Source organism: Trichomycterus rosablanca, chromosome 14, assembly GCF_030014385.1.
Source record: "Trichomycterus rosablanca isolate fTriRos1 chromosome 14, fTriRos1.hap1, whole genome shotgun sequence".
In the NCBI taxonomy this organism is placed as follows: domain Eukaryota; kingdom Metazoa; phylum Chordata; class Actinopteri; order Siluriformes; family Trichomycteridae; genus Trichomycterus; species Trichomycterus rosablanca.
In genome coordinates, this window is record NC_086001.1 from 15,902,517 (window position 1) to 15,928,128 (window position 25,612).

Genomic DNA, 25,612 nt, shown 5'->3' on the forward strand with positions numbered 1-25,612 from the left:
TTTGTTGCCGGTGGTTTAGACATTAATGGCTGTATATTGAGTTATTTTGAGGGAAGAATAAATTTACACTGTTATATAAGCTGCACACAGACTACTTTTCATTGTGTCAAAGTGTCATTTTGTCAGTGTTGTCCCATGAAAAGATATACTTCAATATCTGCAGAAATGTGAGGGGTGTACTCACTTTTGTGATACACTGTATATATATATATATATATATATATATATATATACTGTATATATACTCTTTATATATATAACCTTTTTATGGTCAGCATTTTATAGTGTTTCCTAGGGACAGTTGTGCTTAAGTCTCTTATATTCCAATGTCTTTTCTATCTCTTCTCCACTTCAAATCAGTCCAGAAAGGCAAGGAAGCAAGCACGATCAGCTACCCCTAAAACACGGTTCATGAGGGGGAAAAAAGCAAGTGAACTAGGAGCTAAATGGATGCAAGAGTGCTAAGTGGAACTGTGATTGAGCTCATCACTCCAGATTTAATGCTTTGCAAATCTCTTATTTGATTGACAGAGCCCTGTGAAATAAATTGGTCATCTGTACACTGGCCATCTACCTTACTGGCTTTCTCAAATGAGAATGTAAAGACTTCATCACACTGAGCTGAGAGCTTGGCTTTATAGTGGCAAATTTTCACAAAATTTGAGCCATTAAGGCCCTTCAGATATCAAATTATTATTGTTTTCATGTTACTGGAGTCTAGTTTATTTGATTTGAGAAATTGTGTCCATAGAATTTGTGGCCCATTTAATAAAGAGTGTATTATTATTATTTTTAATGTTTTCTTCAATAGTAACAATCTTCCGGCATTTACGAATGGTGTCTTTCTGTGAAAGACACTACAATATACTGTATAGTCTGGCTTGCAGTCAGCATTCCAATTCATCCCAAATGTGCTGGGTTGGTTTAATCAGGGCTTTCTGCAGTCTAGTCAGTCTTTCAGATCAAACTCATCCAACTTTAGACTCCTCTCAATGGTATTAATGGAAATCACCTTGCTTAGACACACTTGTCAGAACATCATTGTATGTTAAGGCATTAATACTTCATGTTGCCTTATGCATTAATACATGTTGCATTATGTGGGTACTGACCAAGCTTACTTGAATTTCCACTGATTTGTATCTCACATCCGACATACGGAGGACTTCATGCTTAGCTCATGAATTAAATTAGATTAGTGTTGGAAGCATGGAGAGCTTAAAACTTTGCTCTGGGTTTCTAAAACTAGATTTTAAATATAATTTACACCAGTGGTCCCCAACCACCAGGCCATTTAACGCCAGGGTCATTTATTACCGGGCCGCACAGAAAGAATAAATAATTAGAGCTCGCTACAAGAGCAATTACGTTTCTTATACTTTGTCCCCAATCACCACTAGGTGGGAGCAGCGTTTCATTACAGCAACAAAAGCTCAGGATTCACACTGATTTTCCATTCTACAGTTATTCGATTATAAATCCCCCTGCCTTCGATGGTCCGTGAAATTATATCTTATATGAGACTGGTCCGTGGTGCAAAAAAGGTTGGGGACCGCTGATTTACACCACTTTAATTGATGCTTGGTACTGCACATGGTAGTTGTAGGCTTGTGTGCAAGCCAATCCATGAAGCTTCGAATTAATAGTTCTTGTTCTGACAGTGCTTGTAAAGGTTATTTAAAATTCCAGGTGCTGCAACTGATTACAGACTATATTTTTTTGTCACTCCTAGACCTTCCGTCTTTCTAATAAATGAACTTACATTTAACCAGGGTGTCACACTCTGAGCCTCTGTGTGCTCTGGTGCTACTGTGTGCCACGCCTCTCTCTCTCCTCAGTCTCCTGCCACACCCCCGTTCCTGATTGGTTCTCTGTGACTAATTAGCTCCAGCTGCCCTTTAGGCGAGCTGGAACACAGACTTTGGGAACTGTTTTTGTGACTCTGGCTGTAGGGCAGGTGGCTGTTCTTTTTGCGCCTTGCGCCTCATCCGGTCTGTTTGTTTTGTTAATTCTGTTCATGTCTAGTTAGTCCATGTTGGCCTGTTTCGTCCGTGTTAGCCTGTTTAACCCTCGTTAGCCTGTCTAGTCCATGTTAGCATGTTTAGTCTGTTTAGCCCTGTTAGCCTGTTTAGCCCGTTAGCCTGTTTAGTCAGTTTGTCTGTTTAGTCTGTTTAGCTTTTGCTTCTTCCTGTTAGCATTTAGCTTAGTTCCTTTGGGTTTAGTTTTGGTTAACTTTAGTTAAGTTCATTGTTTGGTTTAGCCTAGTTTAGTCTTGATTGCTTTGTTTGTCTGTCCTGTGTATTACATGTGTTTTGTTATTAAAGTTTTGTTCAAGTACATCTCTGCGTGTGTCCGCCCCTCTGTCTCGTCCTAGCCCACACATTACACAGGGCGGTTTAAACAGCTTTTTTATTAGCTTACTTATCAACTGACATCATTGCTGTTGCCCTTTCTAGAGAGGTCAGAACTCTTTAATAATCAAGTCACCTGTTGCTGAAGATGAAGGTTTAAGAGTGAACTTTTCTTTGCAATCCTTACAAGTGCAGTACCTGCCAGAGATGTAGATTAAACATCAAGCATAATCACTTCAATAATTGGAGCTGAACTTCCAAGAGTTGAATCACTGTTTTGCTCTCTGATGCTGTTTCCTTTAAAATGTAAAATTTTAAGACATTGGTTTGTGACGTTGGCGTTGGAATAGCAAAATACACCAATGAGGCATAATATTATGACCACTGACAGGTGGAGTGAATGACACTGATTATCTCTTCATCACGGCACCTGTTAGTGGGTGTGATATATTAGGCAGACCAGTCAGAGTGCCCATGCTGACCCCTGTCCACCAGCAAAAGCACCAACAATGGGCACATGAGCATCAGAAGTGGACCACGGAGCAATGGAAGAAGGTGACCTGGTCTGATGAATCACTTTTTCTTTTACATCACGTGGCTGGCCAGGTGCGTGTGTGTCACTTACCTGGGGAACACATGGCACCAGGATGCACTATCGGAAGAAGGCAAGCCGGTGGAGGCAGTGTGATGCTTTGGGCAATGTTCTGCTGGGAAACCTTGGGTCCTGCCGTCCATACCACCTACCTAAGCATTGTTGCAGACCATGTACACCCTTTGTGGAAACGGTATTCCCTGATGGCTGTGGCCTCTTTCAGCAGGATAATGCGCCCAGCCACAATGCAAAAATGCTTCAGGAATGGTTTGATGAGCACAGCAAGTTAGAGATGGGTCAGGGCTGTTTTGTCAACAAAAGAGGGACCAACACAATATTAGGAGGGTGGTCATAATGTTATGCCTCTTGGTGTATGTTACTTAAGTGGAAGTACGGTGACCTTATCAAATGTTTATTCAAATGAAAGAAAATGTAGATTATATCATTTCCTGTTTCTTATTATTTTTGCATTAATAAGTAAGTAAATGAGTTATTCAAGTAAATGTTACAATTGTAAAGCAGTTGACCTTCTGCCCTGGAGATTCCAGACAAAAACTTACTATGGGAAAAAATATGGGAAAATTAGGCACTTAAAAAAGCAAATTGTTATTTACTAGTGTTTGTGTTTATTTACATTTATAAAGATTAAGTTCTCCTCACATCACTGCCTCTCTTGAAGTGTACAGTGTGAGAAAATAATATCAAATATTAAACAGCTGCACACCCCTTACTGAGAAGCTAGAGACCTTAAAGCATAAATTGTGCAATTGCTGAGCCACCACAGGCTTTTAAAACTGCTTTAGTGCACGATAGAGTAGATTGTATAAGTCACTGGAACTGTACCAGATGAATGAACACCATTCTTTAAAGAAACAATTAGCCCAAACTGGTGTGTTTTATAATAGTGGTACAGTATGCTGTCCGATAAGGTGGTCTTGAATATAAGATATTGTGACTGCAGGAGCCCTAGCATATGAATTTGTTGTTGTTTTACTGTCCAACCCCAAATCAAAAAAAAAGTTGGGACAGTAAAGCATTTACCACTCTGTAATGTTGCCATTCCTTTTCACCACACTTAAAAGACAATTTGGCACGAGGAGACCACGTGATTTACTTTGCTTTTATTTTGTCCCATTCTTCCTGCAAACACATCTTAAAATGTGCAAAATTCAAAATTCTCCACACATTTTCTATTGGGGACAGGTCAGGACTGCAGTTAGACCAGTCCAGTACCTGTACCCTCTTCTTCCACAGCCATGCTTTTGCAATGTGTGCAGCATGTGGTTTTGCATTGTCTTGTTCAAAAATGCATGGACGTCCCTGAAAAAGACGATGTCTTGAAGGCAGCATATGTTGCTCTAAGATCTCAGTGTACTTTTCTGCATTAATGCTGCATCACAGAAGTGTAAATGACCTTTGCCAAAAGCATTGACACACCCCCATACCATGACAGACCCTGTCTTTTGGTCTTGTGCCGCTTGATGCCGCTTCTGGACATGGTTAACATAAGACTTCTTTTTTGCACAGTTAAGTTTAAGTGGCTTTTGTGCATGTAACTCTGTATTGTAGTGCTTGACAAAGGTTTGCCAAAGTAATCCCTCACCCATGTGGTTATATCAGCTATTGTTGAATGGGGGTTCTTGATGCAGTGTCGTCTAAGGGATTAAAGATTACAGGCGTTCAGCTTAAGCTTGCACCCTTGGCCTTTATGCACTGAAATTCCTCCCGATTCCTTGAATCATTTATGATATTATGCACTGTAGAGGGAGAAATATGCAAATCCCTTCCAATCTTTCATTGAGGTACATTGTTTTTAAACATTTCAATCATTTTTTCACACATTTGTCACATTTTTTCACATCATCTTTGCTCATCAGAGACTCAGCCTTTCCTGGATGCTGCTTTTGTACCAAACCATGATTACAATCACCTGTTGACATCACCTGTTTGGAATCACATCATTATTTAGTTTTTTCACCTTCATTACTTTTACAACTTTTTTGGAATGTGTTGCAGGCCTGAAATGCAGGAATTGATGTTTATTAATAAATTAAATGAAGTTGACCAGATAAAACATGAAATATCTCTTATTTGCATTTTCCACACTGTCCCAACTTTTTTCTGATCTGGGCTTGTATTATTACCTGTTACCCAAGTTAATTCAGGTGAATAATAATAGATTGGTATTATCCTTTAAAGATGAGAACAGAGAAGAGGAATATGTAAACATACTTTAGGGATAGTGTGAGACTTGTTCTTTTATAGTAATGGTTGTGACGAGTCATTAAAACTAAATGCTTTTTCTCAGGTAAAATAGAACTTCTGTTGCATGAAAGCTAATAGTTTAAAATGTACTGATTCTCTGTACATGAATAACTGCCATCTTAGCATTCTGCTGTACTGCACATAAACTTGGCTGTGCAATTAACAACCTCTTCTTTCTGCTAAATTGCCCTGAAATTGCTAAACTAAATGGGTAAATGGTGTATTTTAAAGCACTTTAGGTTGGCATGCTGTGCTCTCTCTGGTAGACCAAATTGTCAAGCTAATCTATCTATCTATCTATCTATCATCCATCCATCTATCATCATCATCCATCCATCAATCTATATTACTGTTGCAGCTATGTTATGGGGTTTGTTTAACTGGCATTCCATGCAACACCATATATATTTAGAACACCTCAAGCAGTGTAAACCTGTATTGTTATTCTTATTATTTGTTGACTTGCTGAAGTTACAATTTCAACAGAATTCAGGTAAAAATTCAGACTTATTTCTCAAACTCAGCAACAAAGTCACAACTAAACTGTGTTTAAAAAAAAAAAAAAAAGACCTAGAAAGTAGCAACAAGAACACTAATAAGGTTCAATATGTGTGCAGCAGAGGGTGCAACTGGCTACCCTTGGCTTTGCTTTCGACTGCTAAAATCACTTTCACATCTGAGTTGCCATATACCTGAGAGAGTACTGGAGCTTATCGGTCCAAAGCTCAGGAGATGGTGATTACCATTTTTTCATATGTGTATGTGTGTGACTGCATCAACATGGCCAAACATTTTAAAAGAAGCTACAGTTGAAAGCCTCAATCTTTCTCTTCTAAAATAATATGTACATTTACAATCATCTATTTTGTAAATCGAGTATATTTTATTCTACGCCCTCACAAAGCATTTAATACCTTAAAAAAGTAAAATAAGCACGACTTAATGCTTGAATGCCACTGACAAAACTTTTTTTTTCTCTGTTTTAGCAGGTAAAGAGGAATCAGTGGTCACATTCAAAGGCAATGAGTTTTTCTGCTATGACCTGTCTATGACGCCCATCCAGAGCAGCACAGATGAAATCACGCTGTCCTTCCGGACACTACAAAGAAACGGACTCATGCTCCATACCGGGAAATCTGCGGACTACGTGAACCTGTCTCTGAAGAGCGGCGCCGTCTGGCTCGTCATCAACCTCGGCTCCGGAGCGTTCGAGGCGCTGGTTGAACCCGTCAATGGCAAGTTCAATGACAACGCCTGGCACGACGTCAAGGTCACACGAAACCTGCGGCAGGTAAGAGAGCACATCAGGGATTATCTGATAAGATGTTTATCAGATGGTGCTTTATGAGCTGATTTTTTATCTGTGTTGGGCAGCAGTGAGGAATAAAGTGGGAGGTATTAAACTCTCCCTGGTATTAGCCACACTTTAGTATTTACATTAAATATAAAATGACAAAATAAATGGACAGAATACATACATTATATTTGTTTGTGTTTAGCCTCTTTGCTTTCTCACTGCTGCTTATGTTTTAGGTCAGAGAGCGATTTACGACCCTCACTATAATCTCCTGTTTCAAAACATCAGAGACCCATGCCATTGTTAGAATTAGGATTTATCTAAGAATAAATTAGCTCAGTGTAACGCTGGTATACACAGATCAAGCAAAACATTATGATCACCTCCTTGTTTCTACACTCACTGTCCATTTAATCAGCTTCACTTACCATATAGAAGCACTTTGTAGTTCTACAATTACTGACTGTAGTCCATCTGTTTCTCTACATACTTTTTTAGCGTGTTCTTCAATTGTCAGGACCCCTAGAGGACCACACAGAGCAGGTATTATTTAGGTGGTGGATCATTCTCAGCACTGCAGTGACACTGACATGGTGGTGGTGTGTTAGTGTGTGTTGTGCTGGTATGAATAGATCAGACACAGCAGCGCTGCTGGAGTTTTTAAATACCGTGTCTTCTTACTGTCCACTTTATTAGACACTCCTACCTAGTTGGTCCACCTTGTAGATGTAAAGTCAGAGATGATAGCTCATCTATTGCTGCTGTTTGAGTTGGTCATCTTCTGAACCTTCATCAGTGGTCACAGGACAGGGCGCTGTTGGCTGGATATTCTTGGTTGGTGGACTATTCTCAGTCCAGCAGTGACAGTGAGGTGTTTAAAAACTCCAGCAGCGCTGCTGTGTCTGATCCACTCATACCAGCACAACACACACTAACACACCACCACCATGTCAGTGTCACTGTAGTGCTGAGAATGATCCACCACCCAAATAATACCTGCTCTGTGGTGGTCCTGTGGGGGGGGCTAAAAAATGTATGTACAGGAACAGAGGAACTACAGTCAGTAATTGTAGAACTACAAAGTACTTGGTGGAGCTGATAAAATAGACAGTGAGTGAAACAAGGAGGTGGTCATAATGTTATGCCTGATTGGTGTATATGCATGTTTCTGCTGATTATTATTATTATTATTACTTATAAATCCAAGGAGCTCAGGTGGCGCAGCAGTAAATTACTCTAGCCCACTATCGCTAGCATCTGGGTTCAAATCACTAAATCTTAGCAGGTGCTAATGGCCAGCCTACAGGCTGTTAAAAAATTATTAATGATTAACTCTTTCCTTGTCTGCTTAACCATTGGGTTGAGCTTACTTTGATTCTAAATACTTGGGTAAAAATAGGCCATATTGGGCACCCAGGCGGGATATTCCGCTAGCATACCAGCGCCGAGTTTCTGAACTCCTCGGTTCGAAACTCGATGTTGCCACCGGCATAATTGGTAATGCCTGCAGCAGATACTTATTGGCCACCGTATCTGCAGGGTGGGGGCCGGACAATGTGTGGGTGGGTGGGTCTTCATACACTGTGTAACGACCCTGATTGGTTCAAGAGACGCCTGTGCAGAATGCAGAGGCGAGAAGAGGAGGGGGCTGTACATGTGTCAGAAGAGGTGTGTACAGCAACATGCTCTCCTCGGATGCAATCAGGTATCCCTCAGCAGCGGAAGACAAAATTCAGTGCGCTAAATCAGGAGGAAAATGGGGAGAAAATGCATTCAAAAAAAAAATTTGGTAGATGACACTATGGTTATAAGAAAACGGCCAATTTGAAGCTGCAGCTGAGAATCATCAATGAAACGTTGCATCATTGATTATCTCAACTGTTTGGTAGAGGCTCATTAAAAAAAAAAAATATGGTGTACACTAGTAAAATATATTAATTGTTTGTTCTTGGTATAGTCCCAAGAAACTAAGAAATGCAAAGAAATATTTTTTACACGGTATTTTCTTGGTAAGACCATTAAAGGGTTAATAAATCCTTAGTGCCTCAAATGATAAAAGAGCAAATTGTAAAGCTGGACCATATTTATACTTTTATCTTTTATCTCTTGGTATTTTATTTATATTTTTGTGCTCTTTCTGTAACATGGTGCCAGCCGTCCATGAGAACGTCATGCCCCTCTTCACGGCTTAGTCTGGCCAGCAGTTGGGGGCACAGAGGCACAGTAGCATGTTGATCTGTTAGTCTCTCTCAGAAGACAATCACCTGTGCCTAGTATGTATGTGCCTAGTATCCCTCTACACTGCCTAGTTTGGTGGCAAATGGGACAGGAGGCTCAGTTGCATAATTTCTGTCAATCTCTCTTGATTGACAGTCACCTGTGTGTCATAAGTGTTAAGTCGCTTTTACCAGTGATTGATTTATTTAGCAGTTTTAAGTTGTCTATACATTAAATGATAAAATCAATAAGATTACTACTAATAGTATAACCTAGTTGTGTTTTTTAAGCAAGTATTCATATTAGGGCCGATCAAGGCATTTTTTAACTGATCAGTATCAGCCGATCCTTTGTTTTACGTCAGCATGTCCGCTGTGTGGAAATACTTTAAATTGGAAAGTGAAACAAGTCCAACAGTGAAGTGTAATGTCTGCAATGTGAGCGTTTCACGAGGCAGTAGGAGCAGAGCTGCGTTCATTACAGTAGAATTTTAGTATTTATATGGTGTGTGTCAAGGATCACACCGGTTTACAAAACAATAACTTTTAATCCGAGTATGAAAACTTCAGGACCATAACATACAGCTTTTACGAGTTTACTTGTTACAAGACTGAACGACATCTCAGTATCAAGCACTCTGATTGGCTTAGTTATGTAACCGAGCGTCGTAGTGATGCACTTGCTTAATAAAGAAATAAATACACGGTATATTCACAAATTGTCGGGAGTATAACACTTTATTAACTTATTAATATTCTGTTACGGTACCGAATTGCAGACAACTAGAGTCATCGCGTTAGCCAAGCACGCTCTTCCATGCACTATGGAAGCCCCAAAGGGTCAAAACACACTTCTTTTTGAGTGTTCTACATTTACTACTACAATGCTGCACTAAGTTTTTACTTTTATTTTGTAAAAATAAAAGAACATTAAGCAATAGCTTGGATGCAGGCATTTTTTTTCCTACAGCACTGCAGAGCTATTCAGTTGTTAAACATATACATTGGATTAATTTGAATAACTTTAATGTACTTGAAGTGTGCACTGTGTGAACAGTATTATCTAGTTCTTATCTAGACAATATCTAGAAAATACAAGTATCGGTTTGAGACTCGGTATCGGATCGGGATCAAAATTAATGATCAGGATCGGGAACAAAAAAAACGTGATCGGGACATCCCTAATTCATATACTGACCAGTATAAAAATAATAATACTAATAATAAAGAATTTACTATTAAACAACAAACAACCTAGTAAAATAACAAAGTAAAATGACAGTTAATCTTAAATGTTACTTTAAACAATAATAAAAAATAAAAAAACTAAGTCATAAGGGCCAGGAGTGCACTAAAAGATTTTGTCCCAGATTGGTGGCCAAAGGGGTTAATCGAATCTTAGATATAGCCAGTGCCATTCAGCCTATCCATTCGGCCTCACCTCTTGTTCCGTAAAGCGTTTAGTGTCTGACTTTAACTTGACAGTTTTAGCAAGCAGATTTTTTTGTGTCTCAGATTAACATAAAACACTGAAGTGAACTTAAACATTGAGATTGGGTTTTTGCAATTTCCACCTAAGTCACCAGATCTTAAACGTGATTGAACACGTCCGGGATGCCATGTAGAACACAGAAATCCTACACCTGGGAATACAACAGAATTGTGAGCTTTTTTGGGGTTCATGCCTTGTATTTCTGCATTCCTACGCTCCCATGGGTGACCTACCAAGTATTAGTATGTACACTGATCAGCCATAACATTAAAACCACCTCCTTGTTTCTACACTCACTGTCCATTTTATCAGCTCCACTTACCATATAGAAGCACTTTGTAGTTCTACAATTACTGACTGTAGTCCATCGGTTTCTCTGCATGCTTTGTTAGCCCTCTTTCATGCTGTTCTTCAATGGTCAGGACCCCCACAGAGCAGGTATTATTTAGGTGGAGGATCATTCTCAGCACTGCAGTGACACTGACATGGTGGTGGTGTGTTAGTGTGTGTTGTGCTGGTATGAGTGGATCAGACACAGCAATGCTGATTGAGTTTTTAAATACCGTGTCCACTCACTGTCCACTCTATTAGACACTCCTACCTAGTTGGTCCACCTTGTAGATGTAAAGTCCGAGCTGATCGTTCATCTATTGCTGCTGTTTGAGTTGGTAATCTTGTAGACCTTCATCAGTGGTCACAGGACACTGCCCATGGGGCGCTGTTGGCTGGATATTTTTGGACTATTCTCAGTCCAGCAGTGACAGTGAGGTGTTTAAAAACTCCATCAGCGCTGCAGTGTCTTATCCACTCATACCAGCACAACACACACTAACACACCACCACCATGTCATTGTCACTGCAGTGCTGAGAATGATCAACCACCCAAATAATACCTACTCTGTGGTGGTCCTGTGGGGGTCCTGACCACTAAAGAACAGGGTAAAAGCAGGCTAAACAAAGTATGTAGAGAAACAAATGGACTACAGTCTATATATATATATATATATATACAGTATATATATATATATATATATATATATATATATACAGGTCCTTCTCAAAAAATTAGCATATTGTGATAAAGTTCATTATTTTCCATAATGTAATGATAAAAATTAAACTTTCATATATTTTAGATTCATTGCACACCAACTGAAATATTTCGGGTCTTTTATTGTTTTAATACTGATAATTTTGGCATACAGCTCATGAAAACCCAAAATTCCTATCTCAAAAAATTAGCATATCATGAAAAGGTTCTCTAAACGAGCTATTAACCTAATCATCTGAATCAACGAATTAACTCTAAACACCTGCAAAAGATTCCTGAGGCTTTTAAAAACTCCCAGCCTGGTTCATTACTCAAAACTGCAATCATGGGTAAGACTGCCGACCTGACTGCTGTCCAGAAGGCCATCATTGACACCCTCAAGCAAGAGGGTAAGAACCAGAAAGAAATTTCTGAACGAATAGGCTGTTCCCAGAGTGCTGTATCAAGGCACCTCAGTGGGAAGTCTGTGGGAAGGAAAAAGTGTGGCAGAAAACGCTGCACAACGAGAAGAGGTGACCGGACCCTGAGGAAGATTGTGGAGAAGGGCCGATTCCAGACCTTGGGGGACCTGCGGAAGCAGTGGACTGAGTCTGGAGTAGAAACATCCAGAGCCACCGTGCACAGGCGTGTGCAGGAAATGGGCTACAGGTGAGCGCATTCCCCAGGTCAAGCCACTTTTGAACCAGAAACAGCGGCAGAAGCGCCTGACCTGGGCTACAGAGAAGCAGCACTGGACTGTTGCTCAGTGGTCCAAAGTACTGTTTTCGGAAATCAAGGTGCCAGAGTCTGGAGGAAGACTGGGGAGAAGGAAATGCCAAAATGCCTGAAGTCCAGTGTCAAGTACCCACAGTCAGTGATGGTCTGGGGTGCCATGTCAGCTGCTGGTGTTGGTCCACTGTGTTTTATCAAGGGCAGGGTCAATGCAGCTAGCTATCAGGAGATTTTGGAGCACTTCATGCTTCCATCTGCTGAAAAGCTTTATGGAGATGAAGATTTCATTTTTCAGCACGACCTGGCACCTGCTCACAGTGCCAAAACCACTGGTGAATGGTTTACTGACCATGGTATTACTGTGCTCAATTGGCCTGCCAACTCTCCTGACCTGAACCCCATAGAGAATCTGTGGGATATTGTGAAGAGAAAGTTGAGAGACACAAGACCCAACACTCTGGATGAGCTTAAGGCCGCTATCGAAGCATCCTGGGCCTCCATAACACCTCAGCAGTGCCACAGGCTGATTGCCTCCATGCCACGCCGCATTGAAGCAGTCATTTCTGCAAAAGGATTCCCGACCAAGTATTGAGTGCATAACTGAACATAATTATTTGAAGGTTGACTTTTTTTGTATTAAAAACACTTTTCTTTTATTGGTCGGATGAAATATGCTAATTTTTTGAGATAGGAATTTTGGGTTTTCATGAGCTGTATGCCAAAATCATCAGTATTAAAACAATAAAAGACCTGAAATATTTCAGTTGGTGTGCAATGAATCTAAAATATATGAAAGTTTAATTTTTATCATTACATTATGGAAAATAATGAACTTTATCACAATATGCTAATTTTTTGAGAAGGACCTGTATATATATATATATATATATATATATATATATATATATATATATATATATATATACAGTGTATCACAAAAGTGAGTACACCCCTCACATTTCTGCAAATCTTTCATTATATCTTTTCATGGGACAACACTATAGACATGAAACTTGGATATAACTTAGAGTAGTCAGTGTACAGCTTGTATAGCAGTGTAGATTTACTGTCTTCTGAAAAACACTCAACACACAGCCATTAATGTCTAAATAGCTGGCAACATAAGTGAGTACACCCCACAGTGAACATGTCCAAATTGTGCCCAAATGTGTCGTTGTCCCTCCCTGGTGTCATGTGTCAAGGTCCCAGGTGTAAATGGGGAGCAGGGCTGTTAAATTTGGTGTTTTGGGTACAATTCTCTCATAATGGCCACTGGATATTCAACATGGCACCTCATGGCAAAGAACTCTCTGAGGATGTGAGAAATAGAATTGTTGCTCTCCACAAAGATGGCCTGGGCTATAAGAAGATTGCTAACACCCTGAAACTGAGCTACAGCATGGTGGCCAAGGTCATACAGCGGTTTTCCAGGACAGGTTCCACTCGGAACAGGCTTCGCCAGGGTCGACCAAAGAAGTTGAGTCCACGTGTTCGGCGTCATATCCAGAGGTTGGCTTTAAAAAATAGACACGAGTGCTGCCAGCATTGCTGCAGAGGTTGAAGACGTGGGAGGTCAGCCTGTCAGTGCTCAGACCATACACCGCACACTGCATCAACTCGGTCTGCATGGTCGTCATCCCAGAAGGAAGCTGACGCACAAGAAAGCCAGCAAACAGTTTGCTAAAAACAAGCAGTCCAAGAACATGGATTACTGGAATGCCCTGTGGTCTGACGAGACCAAGATAAACTTGTTTGGCTCAGATGGTGTCCAGCATGTGTGGCGGCGCCCTGGTGAGAAGTACCAAGACAACTGTATCTTGCCTACAGTCAAGCATGGTGGTGGTAGCATTATGGTCTTGGGCTGCATGAGTGTTGCTGGCACTGGGGAGCTGCAGTTCATTGAGGGAAACATGAATTCCAACATGTACTGTGACATTCTGAAACAGAGCATGATCCCCTCCCTTCGAAAACTGGGCCTCATGGCAGTTTTCCAACAGAATAACGACCCCAAACACAACCTCCAAGATGACAACTGCCTTGCTGAGGAAGCTGAAGGTAAAGGTGATGGACTAAACCCAATTGAGCACCTGTAGCGCATCCTCAAGTGGAAGGTGGAGGAGTTCAAGGTGTCTAACATCCACCAGCTCCGTGATGTCATCATGGAGGAGTGGAAGAGGATTCCAGTAGCAACCTGTGCAGCTCTGGTGAATTCCATGCCCAGGAGGGTTAAGGCAGTGCTGGATAATAATGGTGGTCACACAAAATATTGACACTTTGGGCACAATTTGGACATGTTCACTGTGGGGTGTACTCACTTATGTTGCCAGCCATTTAGACATTAATGGCTGTGTGTTGAGTTATTTTCAGAAGACAGTAAATCTACACTGCTATACAAGCTGTACACTGACTACTCTAAGTTATATCCAAGTTTTATTTCTATAGTGTTGTCCCATGAAAAGATATAATAAAATATTTGCAGAAATGTGAGGGGTGTACTCACTTTTGTGATACACTGTATATATATATATATATATATATATATATATATATATATATATATATATATATATTTATATATATACAGTGTATCACAGAAGTGAGTACACCCCTCACATTTCTGCAGATATTTAAGTATATCTTTTCATGGGACAACACTGACAAAATGACACTTTGACACAATGAAAAGTAGTCTGTGTGCAGCTTATATAACAGTGTAAATTTATTCTTCCCTCAAAATAACTCAATATACAGCCATTAATGTCTAAACCACCGGCAACAAAAGTGAGTACACCCCTAAGAGACTACACCCCTAAATGTCCAAATTGAGCACTGCTTGTCATTTTCCCTCCAAAATGTCATGTGATTTGTTAGTGTTACTAGGTCTCAGGTGTGCATAGGGAGCAGGTGTGTTCAATTTAGTAGTACAGCTCTCACACTCTCTCATACTGGTCACTGAAAGTTCCAACATGGCACCTCATGGCAAAGAACTCTCTGAGGATCTTAAAAGACGAATTGTTGCGCTACATGAAGATGGCCAAGGCTACAAGAAGATGGCCAACACCCTGAAACTGAGCTGCAGCACAGTGGCCAAGATCATCCAGCGTTTTAAAAGAGCAGGGTCCACTCAGAACAGACCTCGCGTTGGTCGTCCAAAGAAGCTGAGTGCACGTGCTCAGCGTCACATCCAACTGCTGTCTTTGAAAGATAGGCGCAGGAGTGCTGTCAGCATTGCTGCAGAGATTGAAAAGGTGGGGGGTCAGCCTGTCAGTGCTCAGACCATACGCCGCACACTACATCAAATTGGTCTGCATGGCTGTCACCCCAGAAGGAAGCCTCTTCTGAAGTCTCTACACAACAAAGCCCGCAAACAGTTTGCTGAAGACATGTCAACAAAGGACATGGATTACTGGAACCATGTCCTATGGTCTGATGAGACCAAGATTAATTTGTTTGGTTCAGATGGTCTCTAGCATGTGTGGTGGCAATCAGGTGAGGAGTACAAAGATAAGTGTGTCATGCCTACAGTCAAGCATGGTGGTGGGAATGCCATGGTCTGGGGCTGCATGAGTGCAGCAGGTGTTGGGGAGTTACATTTCATTGAGGGACACATGAACTCCAATATGTACTGTGAAATACTGAAGCAGAGCATGATCCCCTCCCTCCGGAAACTGGGTCGCAGGGCAGTGTTCCAGCATGATAATGACCCCAAACACACCTCTAAGACGACCACTGCTTTATTGAAGAGGCTGAGGGTAAAGGTGATGGACTGGCCAAGCATGTCTCCAGACCTAAACCCAATAGAACATCTTTGGGGCATCCTCAAGCGGAAGGTGGAGGAGCGCAAAGTCTCGAATATCCGCCAGCTCCGTGATGTCGTCATGGAGGAGTGGAAAAGCATTCCAGTGGCAACCTGTGAAGCTCTGGTAAACTCCATGCCCAGGAGAGTTAAGGCAGTTCTGGGAAATTATGATGGCCACACAAAATATTGACACTTCAGGAACTTTCACTAAGGGGTGTACTCACTTTTGTTGCCGGTGGTTTAGACATTAATGGCTGTATATTGAGTTATTTTGAGGGAAGAATAAATGTACACTGTTATATAAGCTGCACACAGACTACTTTTCATTGTGTCAAAGTGTCATTTTGTCAGTGTTGTCCCATGAAAAGATATACTTAAATATCGGCAGAAATGTGAGGGGTGTACTCACTTTTGTGATACACTGTATATATATATATATAAACTGAGAGAAGTAAACTGAGAGACTTAGGAATGGAGGAGGTTTAGTATAGTAGAGCTAATGATCCTGTACTTGCTAATGTTCTCCCATTGCTTCTTGTTGCAGCAGAAACATCACAGCATGCCAGTGGCAGCGTGGTAGCTGCATTGCCGCCAAAATACGTCTTATCTCTTTTATTCATTTAAACACACACACACACACACACACACACACACACACACACACACACACACACACACACACACACACACAGTAGGGGTCAGGGGCGCTTGCTACCAGTCCTTGTTTGTTCACTGGAGTGAGACTGGTTTAATGAGTTTTCCAATCCAACATGCTTTAAATTTGCTGCCAAAAGTTATTCTACATGCAGAGAGCACAAATAAATATAAACACACACACACACACACACACACACACTTATGAGGCATTCCATAAAATACAGACGTCTGTAAAACAGCTATTCTGTAGTCCACTGTGTAATGTAAATGGACAGGGCAGCATCAGGGTGCTTAATTTAGCCAGTTCACTATGGGTAGCACATCAAATGACTCCATTAAGCAGCTCAAATAAACATTTCTCATGATGTGGTATGGTCCCATACACATCACACCCCCTACACCCTGTTCACAGAAAATAACTTACATAACCATACATGGTCATTCTGGATTGTACAACTACCACAGAGGTTCATTTTCAGGGACGATTACCGACTCCAGCCCATCTGTTGCTATTCAGCTTGAATCCCCCTCTATCCTGTCCATTGATGGAGAGGAATTACTTTATGACTACAACTGAGCTGATGCTGTTTGGCAAGTGGATCATTTTTCAGCATGAACAGCACCATGGTGCAGTGGTTAATGTATGTGCTGTGAAGTACTTGGGTTATAGCGGCCTCATTTGGGTGAGTGAGTGAATAGATGGGTGAATAAATGATGCCTGGCGATGGATTGACACCCTAGGGTGTATTCTCACAGCACAACCGGTGTTTCTCTGTGGAACTGAACCCACTGTCAAGAGGATTAAATGGTTATTGAAGATGAGTGAAAGACACAGCAGTGACAGTGAGTTGCTTGCTTTAACTGTATTTTTAATACCAGAACAAATCTGACCCTGTAGTATGTGTAAAAGCTGAGTTTAGGTGCGGTCCAGGTACCAGACACCTGAATTCAAAACTTAATGATTCCGTTAATCTAAGCTTTTTAAAAAAGTCAGACAGATAATAAGTAATAGCTAGATAATTCTTGTTATAGGTTTATGACAAAAACAAATGGCATAGCATTCTAAAATGTACTGTATACAACCCCTGGCAAAAATTATGGAATCACCACTCTTGGAAGATGTTCTTTCAATTGTTTAATTTTGTAGAAAAAAAATAAATCACAGACATGCCACAAAACTATCATTTCTCAAACTGTCAACCCTCTGGCATTAAGAAACAATAAAAAAAGAAACAAATATAATAGTTGTGGTCAGTCACAATTGCTTTTTTTAGATCAAGTAGAGGAAAAAAATATGGAATCACTCAAATCTGAGGAAAAAATTATGGAATCATTAGAAAACACTGCACCATTATTACTTTGTTGCACCACCTCTGGCTTTTATAATGGTTTAAACTCTCTGAGGCATGGAGTTAACTAATGACAGTATTCTTCATCAATCTGCCTTCAACTGTCTCTTATTGCTGTTGCCAGATCAGCTTTGCAGGTTGGAACCTTGTCATTGACCATTTTCTTAAATTTCCACCAGAGATTTTCAAATGGATTGAGATCCGGACTATTTGCAGGCCATGCCATTGACATTATATGTTTTCTTGAAGGAAAGTTTTCACGTCCTTTGCCCTATGGCAAGATGCATTATCATCTTGAAAAATGAAGTCATCATCACCAAACATCCTTTCAACTGATGGAATAAGAAAAGCGTCCAAAATTTCAATGTGGACTTTGGCATTTATTGAAGACCATCTCCCCTGTGCCTTTACCCGACATGCAGGCCCATATCATCAACAACTGTGGAAATTAACATGTTTTCTTTAGGCAGTTATCTTCATAAATTTCATTGGACAGACACCAAACAAAAGTTCCAGCATCATCACCTTGCTCAATGCAGATTCGCGATTCATCACTTTTATCCAGTCACCCACAGCTTTTTTTTAGCCTACTTTAACCTTGTTCTTTTCTTTTTAGGTGTTAATGATGGCTTTTGTTTGGCTTTTCTGTATGTAAATCCCATTTCTTTTAGGTTATTTCTTACAGTTCAGTCACAGACATTGACTCCACTTTCCGGCCACTTGTTTCTCATTTGTTTTGTTGTTTTCAAGACATATTGCTTTAAGTTTTCTATCTTGATGCTTTGATGTCTTACTTGGTCTACCAGTATGCTTCCCTTTTACAACCTTCCCATTTTGTTTGTACTTGGTCCAGATTTTAAACACAGCTTACTGGGAACAACCAACATCTTTTGCGACATTCCACAATGATTTATCTTCTTGAAGGAGTTTTATAATCCTCTCATTTGTTTCAACTGACATATCTTGTGTTGGAACCATGATTCATGACAATCTGCTTTGTGCAACAGCTCTCCGAGGTGTAAGCACTCTTTTTAAACTGAAGAATAATTAGCAAATCTAATCTGCTGCAGATGTTTTGTTTTTAAACTGCAAATGACAGAGTGATTCCATAATTTTTTCCTCAGATTTGAGTGATTCCATATTTTTTTCCTCTACTTGATCTAAAAAAAGCAATTGTGACTGACCACAACTATTATATTTGTTTCTTTTTTTTATTGTTTCTTAATGCCAGAAGGTTGACATTTTGAAAAATGATAGTTTTGTGGCATGTCTGTGATTTTTTTTTTTTTTACAAAATTAAACAATTGACAGAACATCTTCCAAGAGTGGTGATTCCATAATTTTTGCCAGGGGTTGTAATACAGTGGTATCTTGAAACTCGACGTGATTTGGTTCTGGGAGTGGAGTTGAGTTTAAAAGATGTTAAATTTCAAGGTATTTTTCCACATAAGGATGTATGAGAAACCTGTTAATGCTTTCCATGGTCTCGTAGAACTGCATATATTTTAGGCTAATGTAAAATAATGGGGTTGTTTTTGACACGTATACACTGAAAATAACACAAGTATTATATTAAAACACTGAAATACAATTAAAAACAGTTAAATACAATAACTTTACCTTTACTTCTTTATTGTTTCCTTATGCTTCTTAATCGTGGAGATGCTTGATCTTGGAATACTGTATACCGTCCAGTATATTACAGTATATATACAGCCAGGCAGTGGTGTAGTAATAAAATTGCAGAGAAGCAAAAATGTGGTGAAGGTTTGGTTTAAAACAGCAATAAGGACTATACTGTACTTGCCTGCTATAAAACACATTAAGTGTAGAATTTAGAGAATGTTTGTTTAGGTCTATAAGAGGCAGAAATTCAGAATAAGTGGCTAATTGTATTATATACTGAACAAAATACATGCAAAATAGCCCCCCTCCCAAAAAAGCAAAACTTGTTACCTATTTGTTTACCTATTCTGTGTATATAAAGAAATTCATAAGAGTATTTAAACTAGATAGGAACAGCATTCTTTCAAAAAAAAAAAAAAAAAATTTCCCTTAGTTTGTGTTTTAAGGATGGTGGTGGTGTGACGAATGGGCTACAGGGGAGAGACGAGGGCGGACACACGCAGAGATGTTTACAAAATGTTTATTTCAAATAACAATAAGACCAGACACAAAGACATGAACTAAGCTAAATGCTAAGCTGATGCTCAACTAAACACACCTAAAACCTGACTAAACTATACTACACCCTAAGCTAAGCTAACAATGCTAAAGCTAAACATGAACTGAATAACACTAAACAAGACTTCTAAACATTAGCATCAGCATTCAAACACCATGATTATTTAAATATCAACCATAACCAAATCAAAGTCAAAATCATAACAATCATAACCAAATCATAATCAAAATTGTGACAAAGTCAGAATAGCCTTCCCTTAAGGATCCAGCTGCTTCCTTAAATGCACTGAGCATTACATCTGAAATAAAGAGCAGCTGTGGATCATTAGCTTCATTGACCAATCATTGCAAAGGGGTGTCAACCTGAAACATGTGCTCCCAGAAAGAGGGGCTTGGCACATTAACATGGCTAGGAGCTTCGGGAGCACAGAGAAACTGGATTCTACCCGGAGGAATTCTGAGAATATCAGTCAACCTTATTTCTTCGGCTCTAGTTCTTTGGCGTGGTTTTAGTGTGTCATTGTCCTTTATGTGTGGCATTAGACAGTGTTTCCTCCTGCTGCCCCCTTACTAGAAACACAGCTGACTCATACTGGTATAACAGACGCTCTAGACTCTAGCGTCTAGAGGTACTGTCAAAAAGGGCGAGTGTTGTATAGGGTGAGAGACGTTGTGTATACATGGAGAAAAGAGAATATGTTTCTTGTATAAATGAGCTTATGTTGTTTATGTGCTGTTTCATATAAACATGTTTACCACAGCAATGGCTTTAAACTTCAACTTCAGTCAATACAGGGACTGACCATAGACCACATACACCACATCACACCACAGCACACCACAGCACATACACCATACCATTGGTACATACCACACAATGTACACAATAGCATTCTAAAATGTACTGTATAATACAGTGGTATCTTGAAACTCGATGTGATTTGGTTCTGGGAGTGGAGTTGAGTTTAAAAGATGTTAAATTTCAAGGTATTTTTCCACATAAGGATGTATGAGAAACCTGTTAATGGTCCCGTAGAACTGCATATATTTTAGGCTAATGTAAAATAATGAGGTTGTTTTTGACACGTATACACTGAAAATAACACAAGTATTATATTAAAACACTGAAATACAATTAAAAACAGTTAAATACAAAAACTTTACCTTTACTTCTTTATTGTTTCCTTATGCTTCTTAATCGTGGCGATGCTTGATCTTGGAATACTGTATTCCATTCAGTAAGGACGCATTCACATGAGAAGCGGCAAAACCGCTTTTGCACTGGCTGTGCCGTTATTGCCTAAGGAGTGTGGCGGTGAACAACGAGGGAGGAAATTATTTGTGGAGAGAACTTACGATCAGTAATAATAAAAAAAGAGAAGTTTAATGTTTCTATGTCATTCTTTTTATACATTGTCATGTTGAGTGTTTTAGACTCTGAAAAGCTGATTCTAACAATTTCTCAGTACCCCGAGCTGTAACACAAGTTTAAAAGTAAAACAGGAGGAAAATCCAGCTAAACAAAGATACATGTGGAGCTTTCAGAGTGAATCTGACGGTTATTCCACACAAATGCAGATTCGTCTCATATTTGCACTTTGATGATGTTTTACTGCACTGCTCAAGCCAAGAGCTGAACAAAGCGGCAGTAGCACACATGTTGTATTGACTGAAGTTGAAGTTTAAAGCCATTGCTTTGGTAAACATGTTTATAGGTATGAAACAGCACGTAAACAACATAAGCTCATTTATACAAGAAACATATTCTCTTTTCTCCATGTATACACAACCTCTCTCACCCTATACAACACTGTAGTATACACACTGCAGTATACACACTGCATACAGGCCATCATACACATGCCATAGCATTCACACCACTCATACACAGCTTCCCATTCACACCACATAGTGCACGTTAATACACACCATAGCATACGCGGGAAAGTCAAGTCAAATTTACTTGTATAGTGCTTATTACAATGGACATTGTCTCAAAGCAATTTTACAGAATCCAGGACCGACAGAACCCCCCATCCCCAGGAAAAACTCCCCTAAATTTACAGGAAGAAAGCTTAAGAGGAAGCAGACAGATAATTTGAATGAATAGGATTTCCACAAATCATACATACACAAAATATAGTCCAGTCTATGATAAAGTCAGTAGTGTTACGTGGGGAGAGACACAGGACCCAAGACGCAGAGATAACCAATAATGATTTTATTAAATAAAGAATAATCATAACAAAATCAACAACAAAAGTAAACAAAAAACAAATAGGGCGAACCCCGATTGGAGCTGCCAAGTTTGCAGTGAAAAAGGGGAAAAAACCAAACAAAGTCGAGTGGAGTGGCGAACCCCAGTCGCTGGTGCTCAGGGTGATTGCGCTCTCCACTGTGCTAAGCCGGCACTAGAAAACAATGGAGACTACGTGCTTCTCAAGCACGATAGGAGCTGCGCACCGGATTAATAAAACCGGGATCAACCAAAACCTAAACTCGACGCTGTGCGGTTCGTGGAAAGCAGATATAAATGTGACCAGAAGCTTATCACGATCTCCGGGAAGGGCCGGTCTGTAGGGAAAAAAGACGCGTTCGATTTGAGCCGGCGTTTCGGGACTCCATGACAATGGTTGAACCCGCTAGACTACACCGCGACCCCGAAACTCGCTAATGTGCAGTTCGGGGAGGCAGATCGGAACTGTCACCAGTCGCTTATTGCATTCTCTGGGAGGGGCCGATCTGTAGGGAAAAAGAAAAAATGCGTTAGATATGAGCTGGCGATGCGGGACTCCAAGACAATGGTTTTTGCCCGCTAGACTATGCAGCAAAACCAAAACTCGCTACTGTGCGGTTCGGGAAAGCAGATCGGAACTGTCACCAGACGCTTATCACGCTCTCTGGGAGGGGCCGATCTGTAGGGGAAAAAAAGAAGGCACATTAGACACGGCGTGATTCGAACTGGCGTTGCGGGACTCCAATCCAATGGTTCTACCCGCTAGGCTATGCCGGTCGAGTGAAGACCGTGTGAACGGTGGCCTAAGAGCACAGTGTCATTGAGGGGTGCTGCTAATATTAGCCACCTGCTAACTAAGCAGGCAGTGGCTAATGAACACGCCAAAATAACCACAGTGCAAGGGCTGCACGAAGTTACACCAGCTTTCCCTAAAACAGATAAAACAAAAAAGGTCCCTGGCTACCTCAGCCTTTCGGCTTACAAGCCCGACCACCCTGTTGGTGCCCGGGGGTACCTGCTTTCCCTACAAAGGGGCGAGCTGGTGCAGCAACCAGCAAAACAAACAAAAGGTGCGACAACCTGCATCTGCGCACCGCCTGCTTAAGTAGGCAATGCGCAGCTGCAGGCTGTCAGACCTCGTTAGTGCACCTGCTATTTAATGCCTTTGACTGCGGTGCTCTGTAATGCCTGCGACGTCGGGAACCAGGGGTAAGTTCAACCGACGCCGCAGACACCTTACAAGTAGTAAGTTCTTAACATTTTTGGTGCAAACACGCCAGGGACCATCACATCTAGCAGGAGCAGCATTGTTGACACAGCAGTCTTGACTTTAACCTTGGGCGGGTAAGCAGGTTTCCATCAGAAACAGAACATGTAGTTAAAATGTAAAATCGTTAAGAGTAAAATGTCAGTTTTGCAGAGAGTAGCTTTAGACTCCGGCACCCTAATTATTACAGCATAACTATAAGGGAGAGCGAGCAGGTAACAAGGTCATGAAGGCTTTCACAGGACATCAGCACCCACCTCCCTACCGTCATCAAACCTGAGTGATCGGACAAGAGAGTCAGAATGACAGAAATCCAACATCCCTGATCACTATAAGTTTATATAACCTAGAACCCTCAAGGGTTTGTCTATAATCGGGTGGGAAGCTCCCATCCTAAAGGTCAGAAATCAGACGCAGCCAGAAGCCAACACGCAGTGCCAGCAAATCTGACAAACATGAGAGCACCAGACTGCACTCCAGACCCCAGACCCCAAGGACCGGAGCCACACACCCCTAGTTCGGAAAGAGTAATCAAAAGCCTGAGTAAATGAATGTTTTTAATCTGGACTTGAAAATCGACACTGTGTCTGAATCCTCAACAGTGGCAGGGAAATTATTACTTTGTTAGTAAACACACAGAACCTACACCATAACATATGCAACATAGCATATACACTATAGCAGGGGTTTTCAACCATTTTGGACATGCGCCTTCTTCCATGAGCCGACCTTGAACTTGCCCCCCCCCCCAAAAATAAAAATAAAAATCAACCCTCACCGAGAAAGCAATGCAAAAGCTCTTGACAAGCTAAAATAATATAATTAACATTACTTCAAAAAGATAATACAACCCTTATTTATTGCCACGGCTGGACAGGTACTCGGGCGCCCCACAGGTTGAAACCCCCTGCACTATAGCATATAGAGAACACCTGCACCATGGCATATACACTCTACTAAGAAAGCCTAGCACATATAGCATAGCATGAACAGCACAGCATCAATGTGCATACGCATACGCAGCCTAGCATAAACAGCACATCATTCACACTTTAGCATGCAAATGAAAGCATAAATCCTACATCATACACCCAGAGAAGATATAACATTTCTTTATCCAGAGAGAGAGAGAGAGAGAGAATGGTTTTTAGCAGCGTCAGGAGTTTTATATTTTTGTAAGATAAAGACAATTCATGTCTTGTGTGTGAAAGAGGTTGAGCTGGTGAGACTTGAGTAAAAGAACGCTTGAGAAGAGAAATGAAATAAATGATTAAACATATAAATATAGTTCCTGACAGTGTCTGTTTAGAGCAGAGAAAGAGCTCCACTTTGTGGTCAGCTGGTACACAACAATTTCATTTTCTTTCACCCAACTACACTATGACATCATTTGTTTAGTGATTAGGAATTAGTGTCTGGGTACAGGGGGCAGCATCCTGTTGGTTTGGTGTTTTTGGTTAGCCCTAACATTTAAACAGTATAAAATACAGTATAAGATAAAGGTTGTATTGCAGAGAGATACTTCATGTTTCAGCATGACTCTGCTTCTGTGTACAGAATCAACTTTACACCTATTTTCCACAATGTATTTTTGCTTGAATAGGCTCACATCCTCACAGACACACTCCAAAATCTTGTGCAAAGTCTTACACATTTTTGGTCGCATAATGTACTGACAACATGACAATCAAAATATCAGCTACATCACCTAATAATAATAATAATAATAATGATGGATGGATGGTTGGATAGATAGATAGATAGATAGATAGATAGATAGATAGATAGATAGATAGATAGATAGATAGATAGATAGATAGATAGATAGATAGATAGATAGATAGATAGATAGATAGATAGATAGATCACTTTATTATATATATATATATACAGTGTATCACAAAAGTGAGTACACCCCTCACATTTCTGCAGATATTTAAGTATATCTTTTCATGGGACAACACTGACAAAATGACACTTTGACACAATGAAAAGTAGTCTGTGTGCAGCTTATATAACAGTGTAAATTTATTCTTCCCTCAAAATAACTCAATATACAGCCATTAATGTCTAAACCACCGGCAACAAAAGTGAGTACACCCCTAAGAGACTACACCCCTAAATGTCCAAATTGAGCACTGCTTG

General features: G+C 40.3%; 1 protein-coding gene across 2 annotated transcripts in view; it reads left to right on the plus strand.

The window, feature by feature from the left end:
* nrxn2b (neurexin 2b) overlaps positions 1 to 25,612 on the plus strand; it is an 810,738-nt gene that overhangs the window by 359,508 nt on the left and 425,618 nt on the right. Inside the window, exon 5 of one of the 2 annotated variants that reach the window (XM_063008256.1) lies at positions 6,195 to 6,499. In XM_063008256.1, coding sequence (XP_062864326.1) covers positions 6,195 to 6,499 — 305 coding nt within the window. The remainder of the gene's footprint in view (positions 1 to 6,194; positions 6,500 to 25,612) is intronic. The other variant, XM_063008257.1, reaches the window with a different exon arrangement.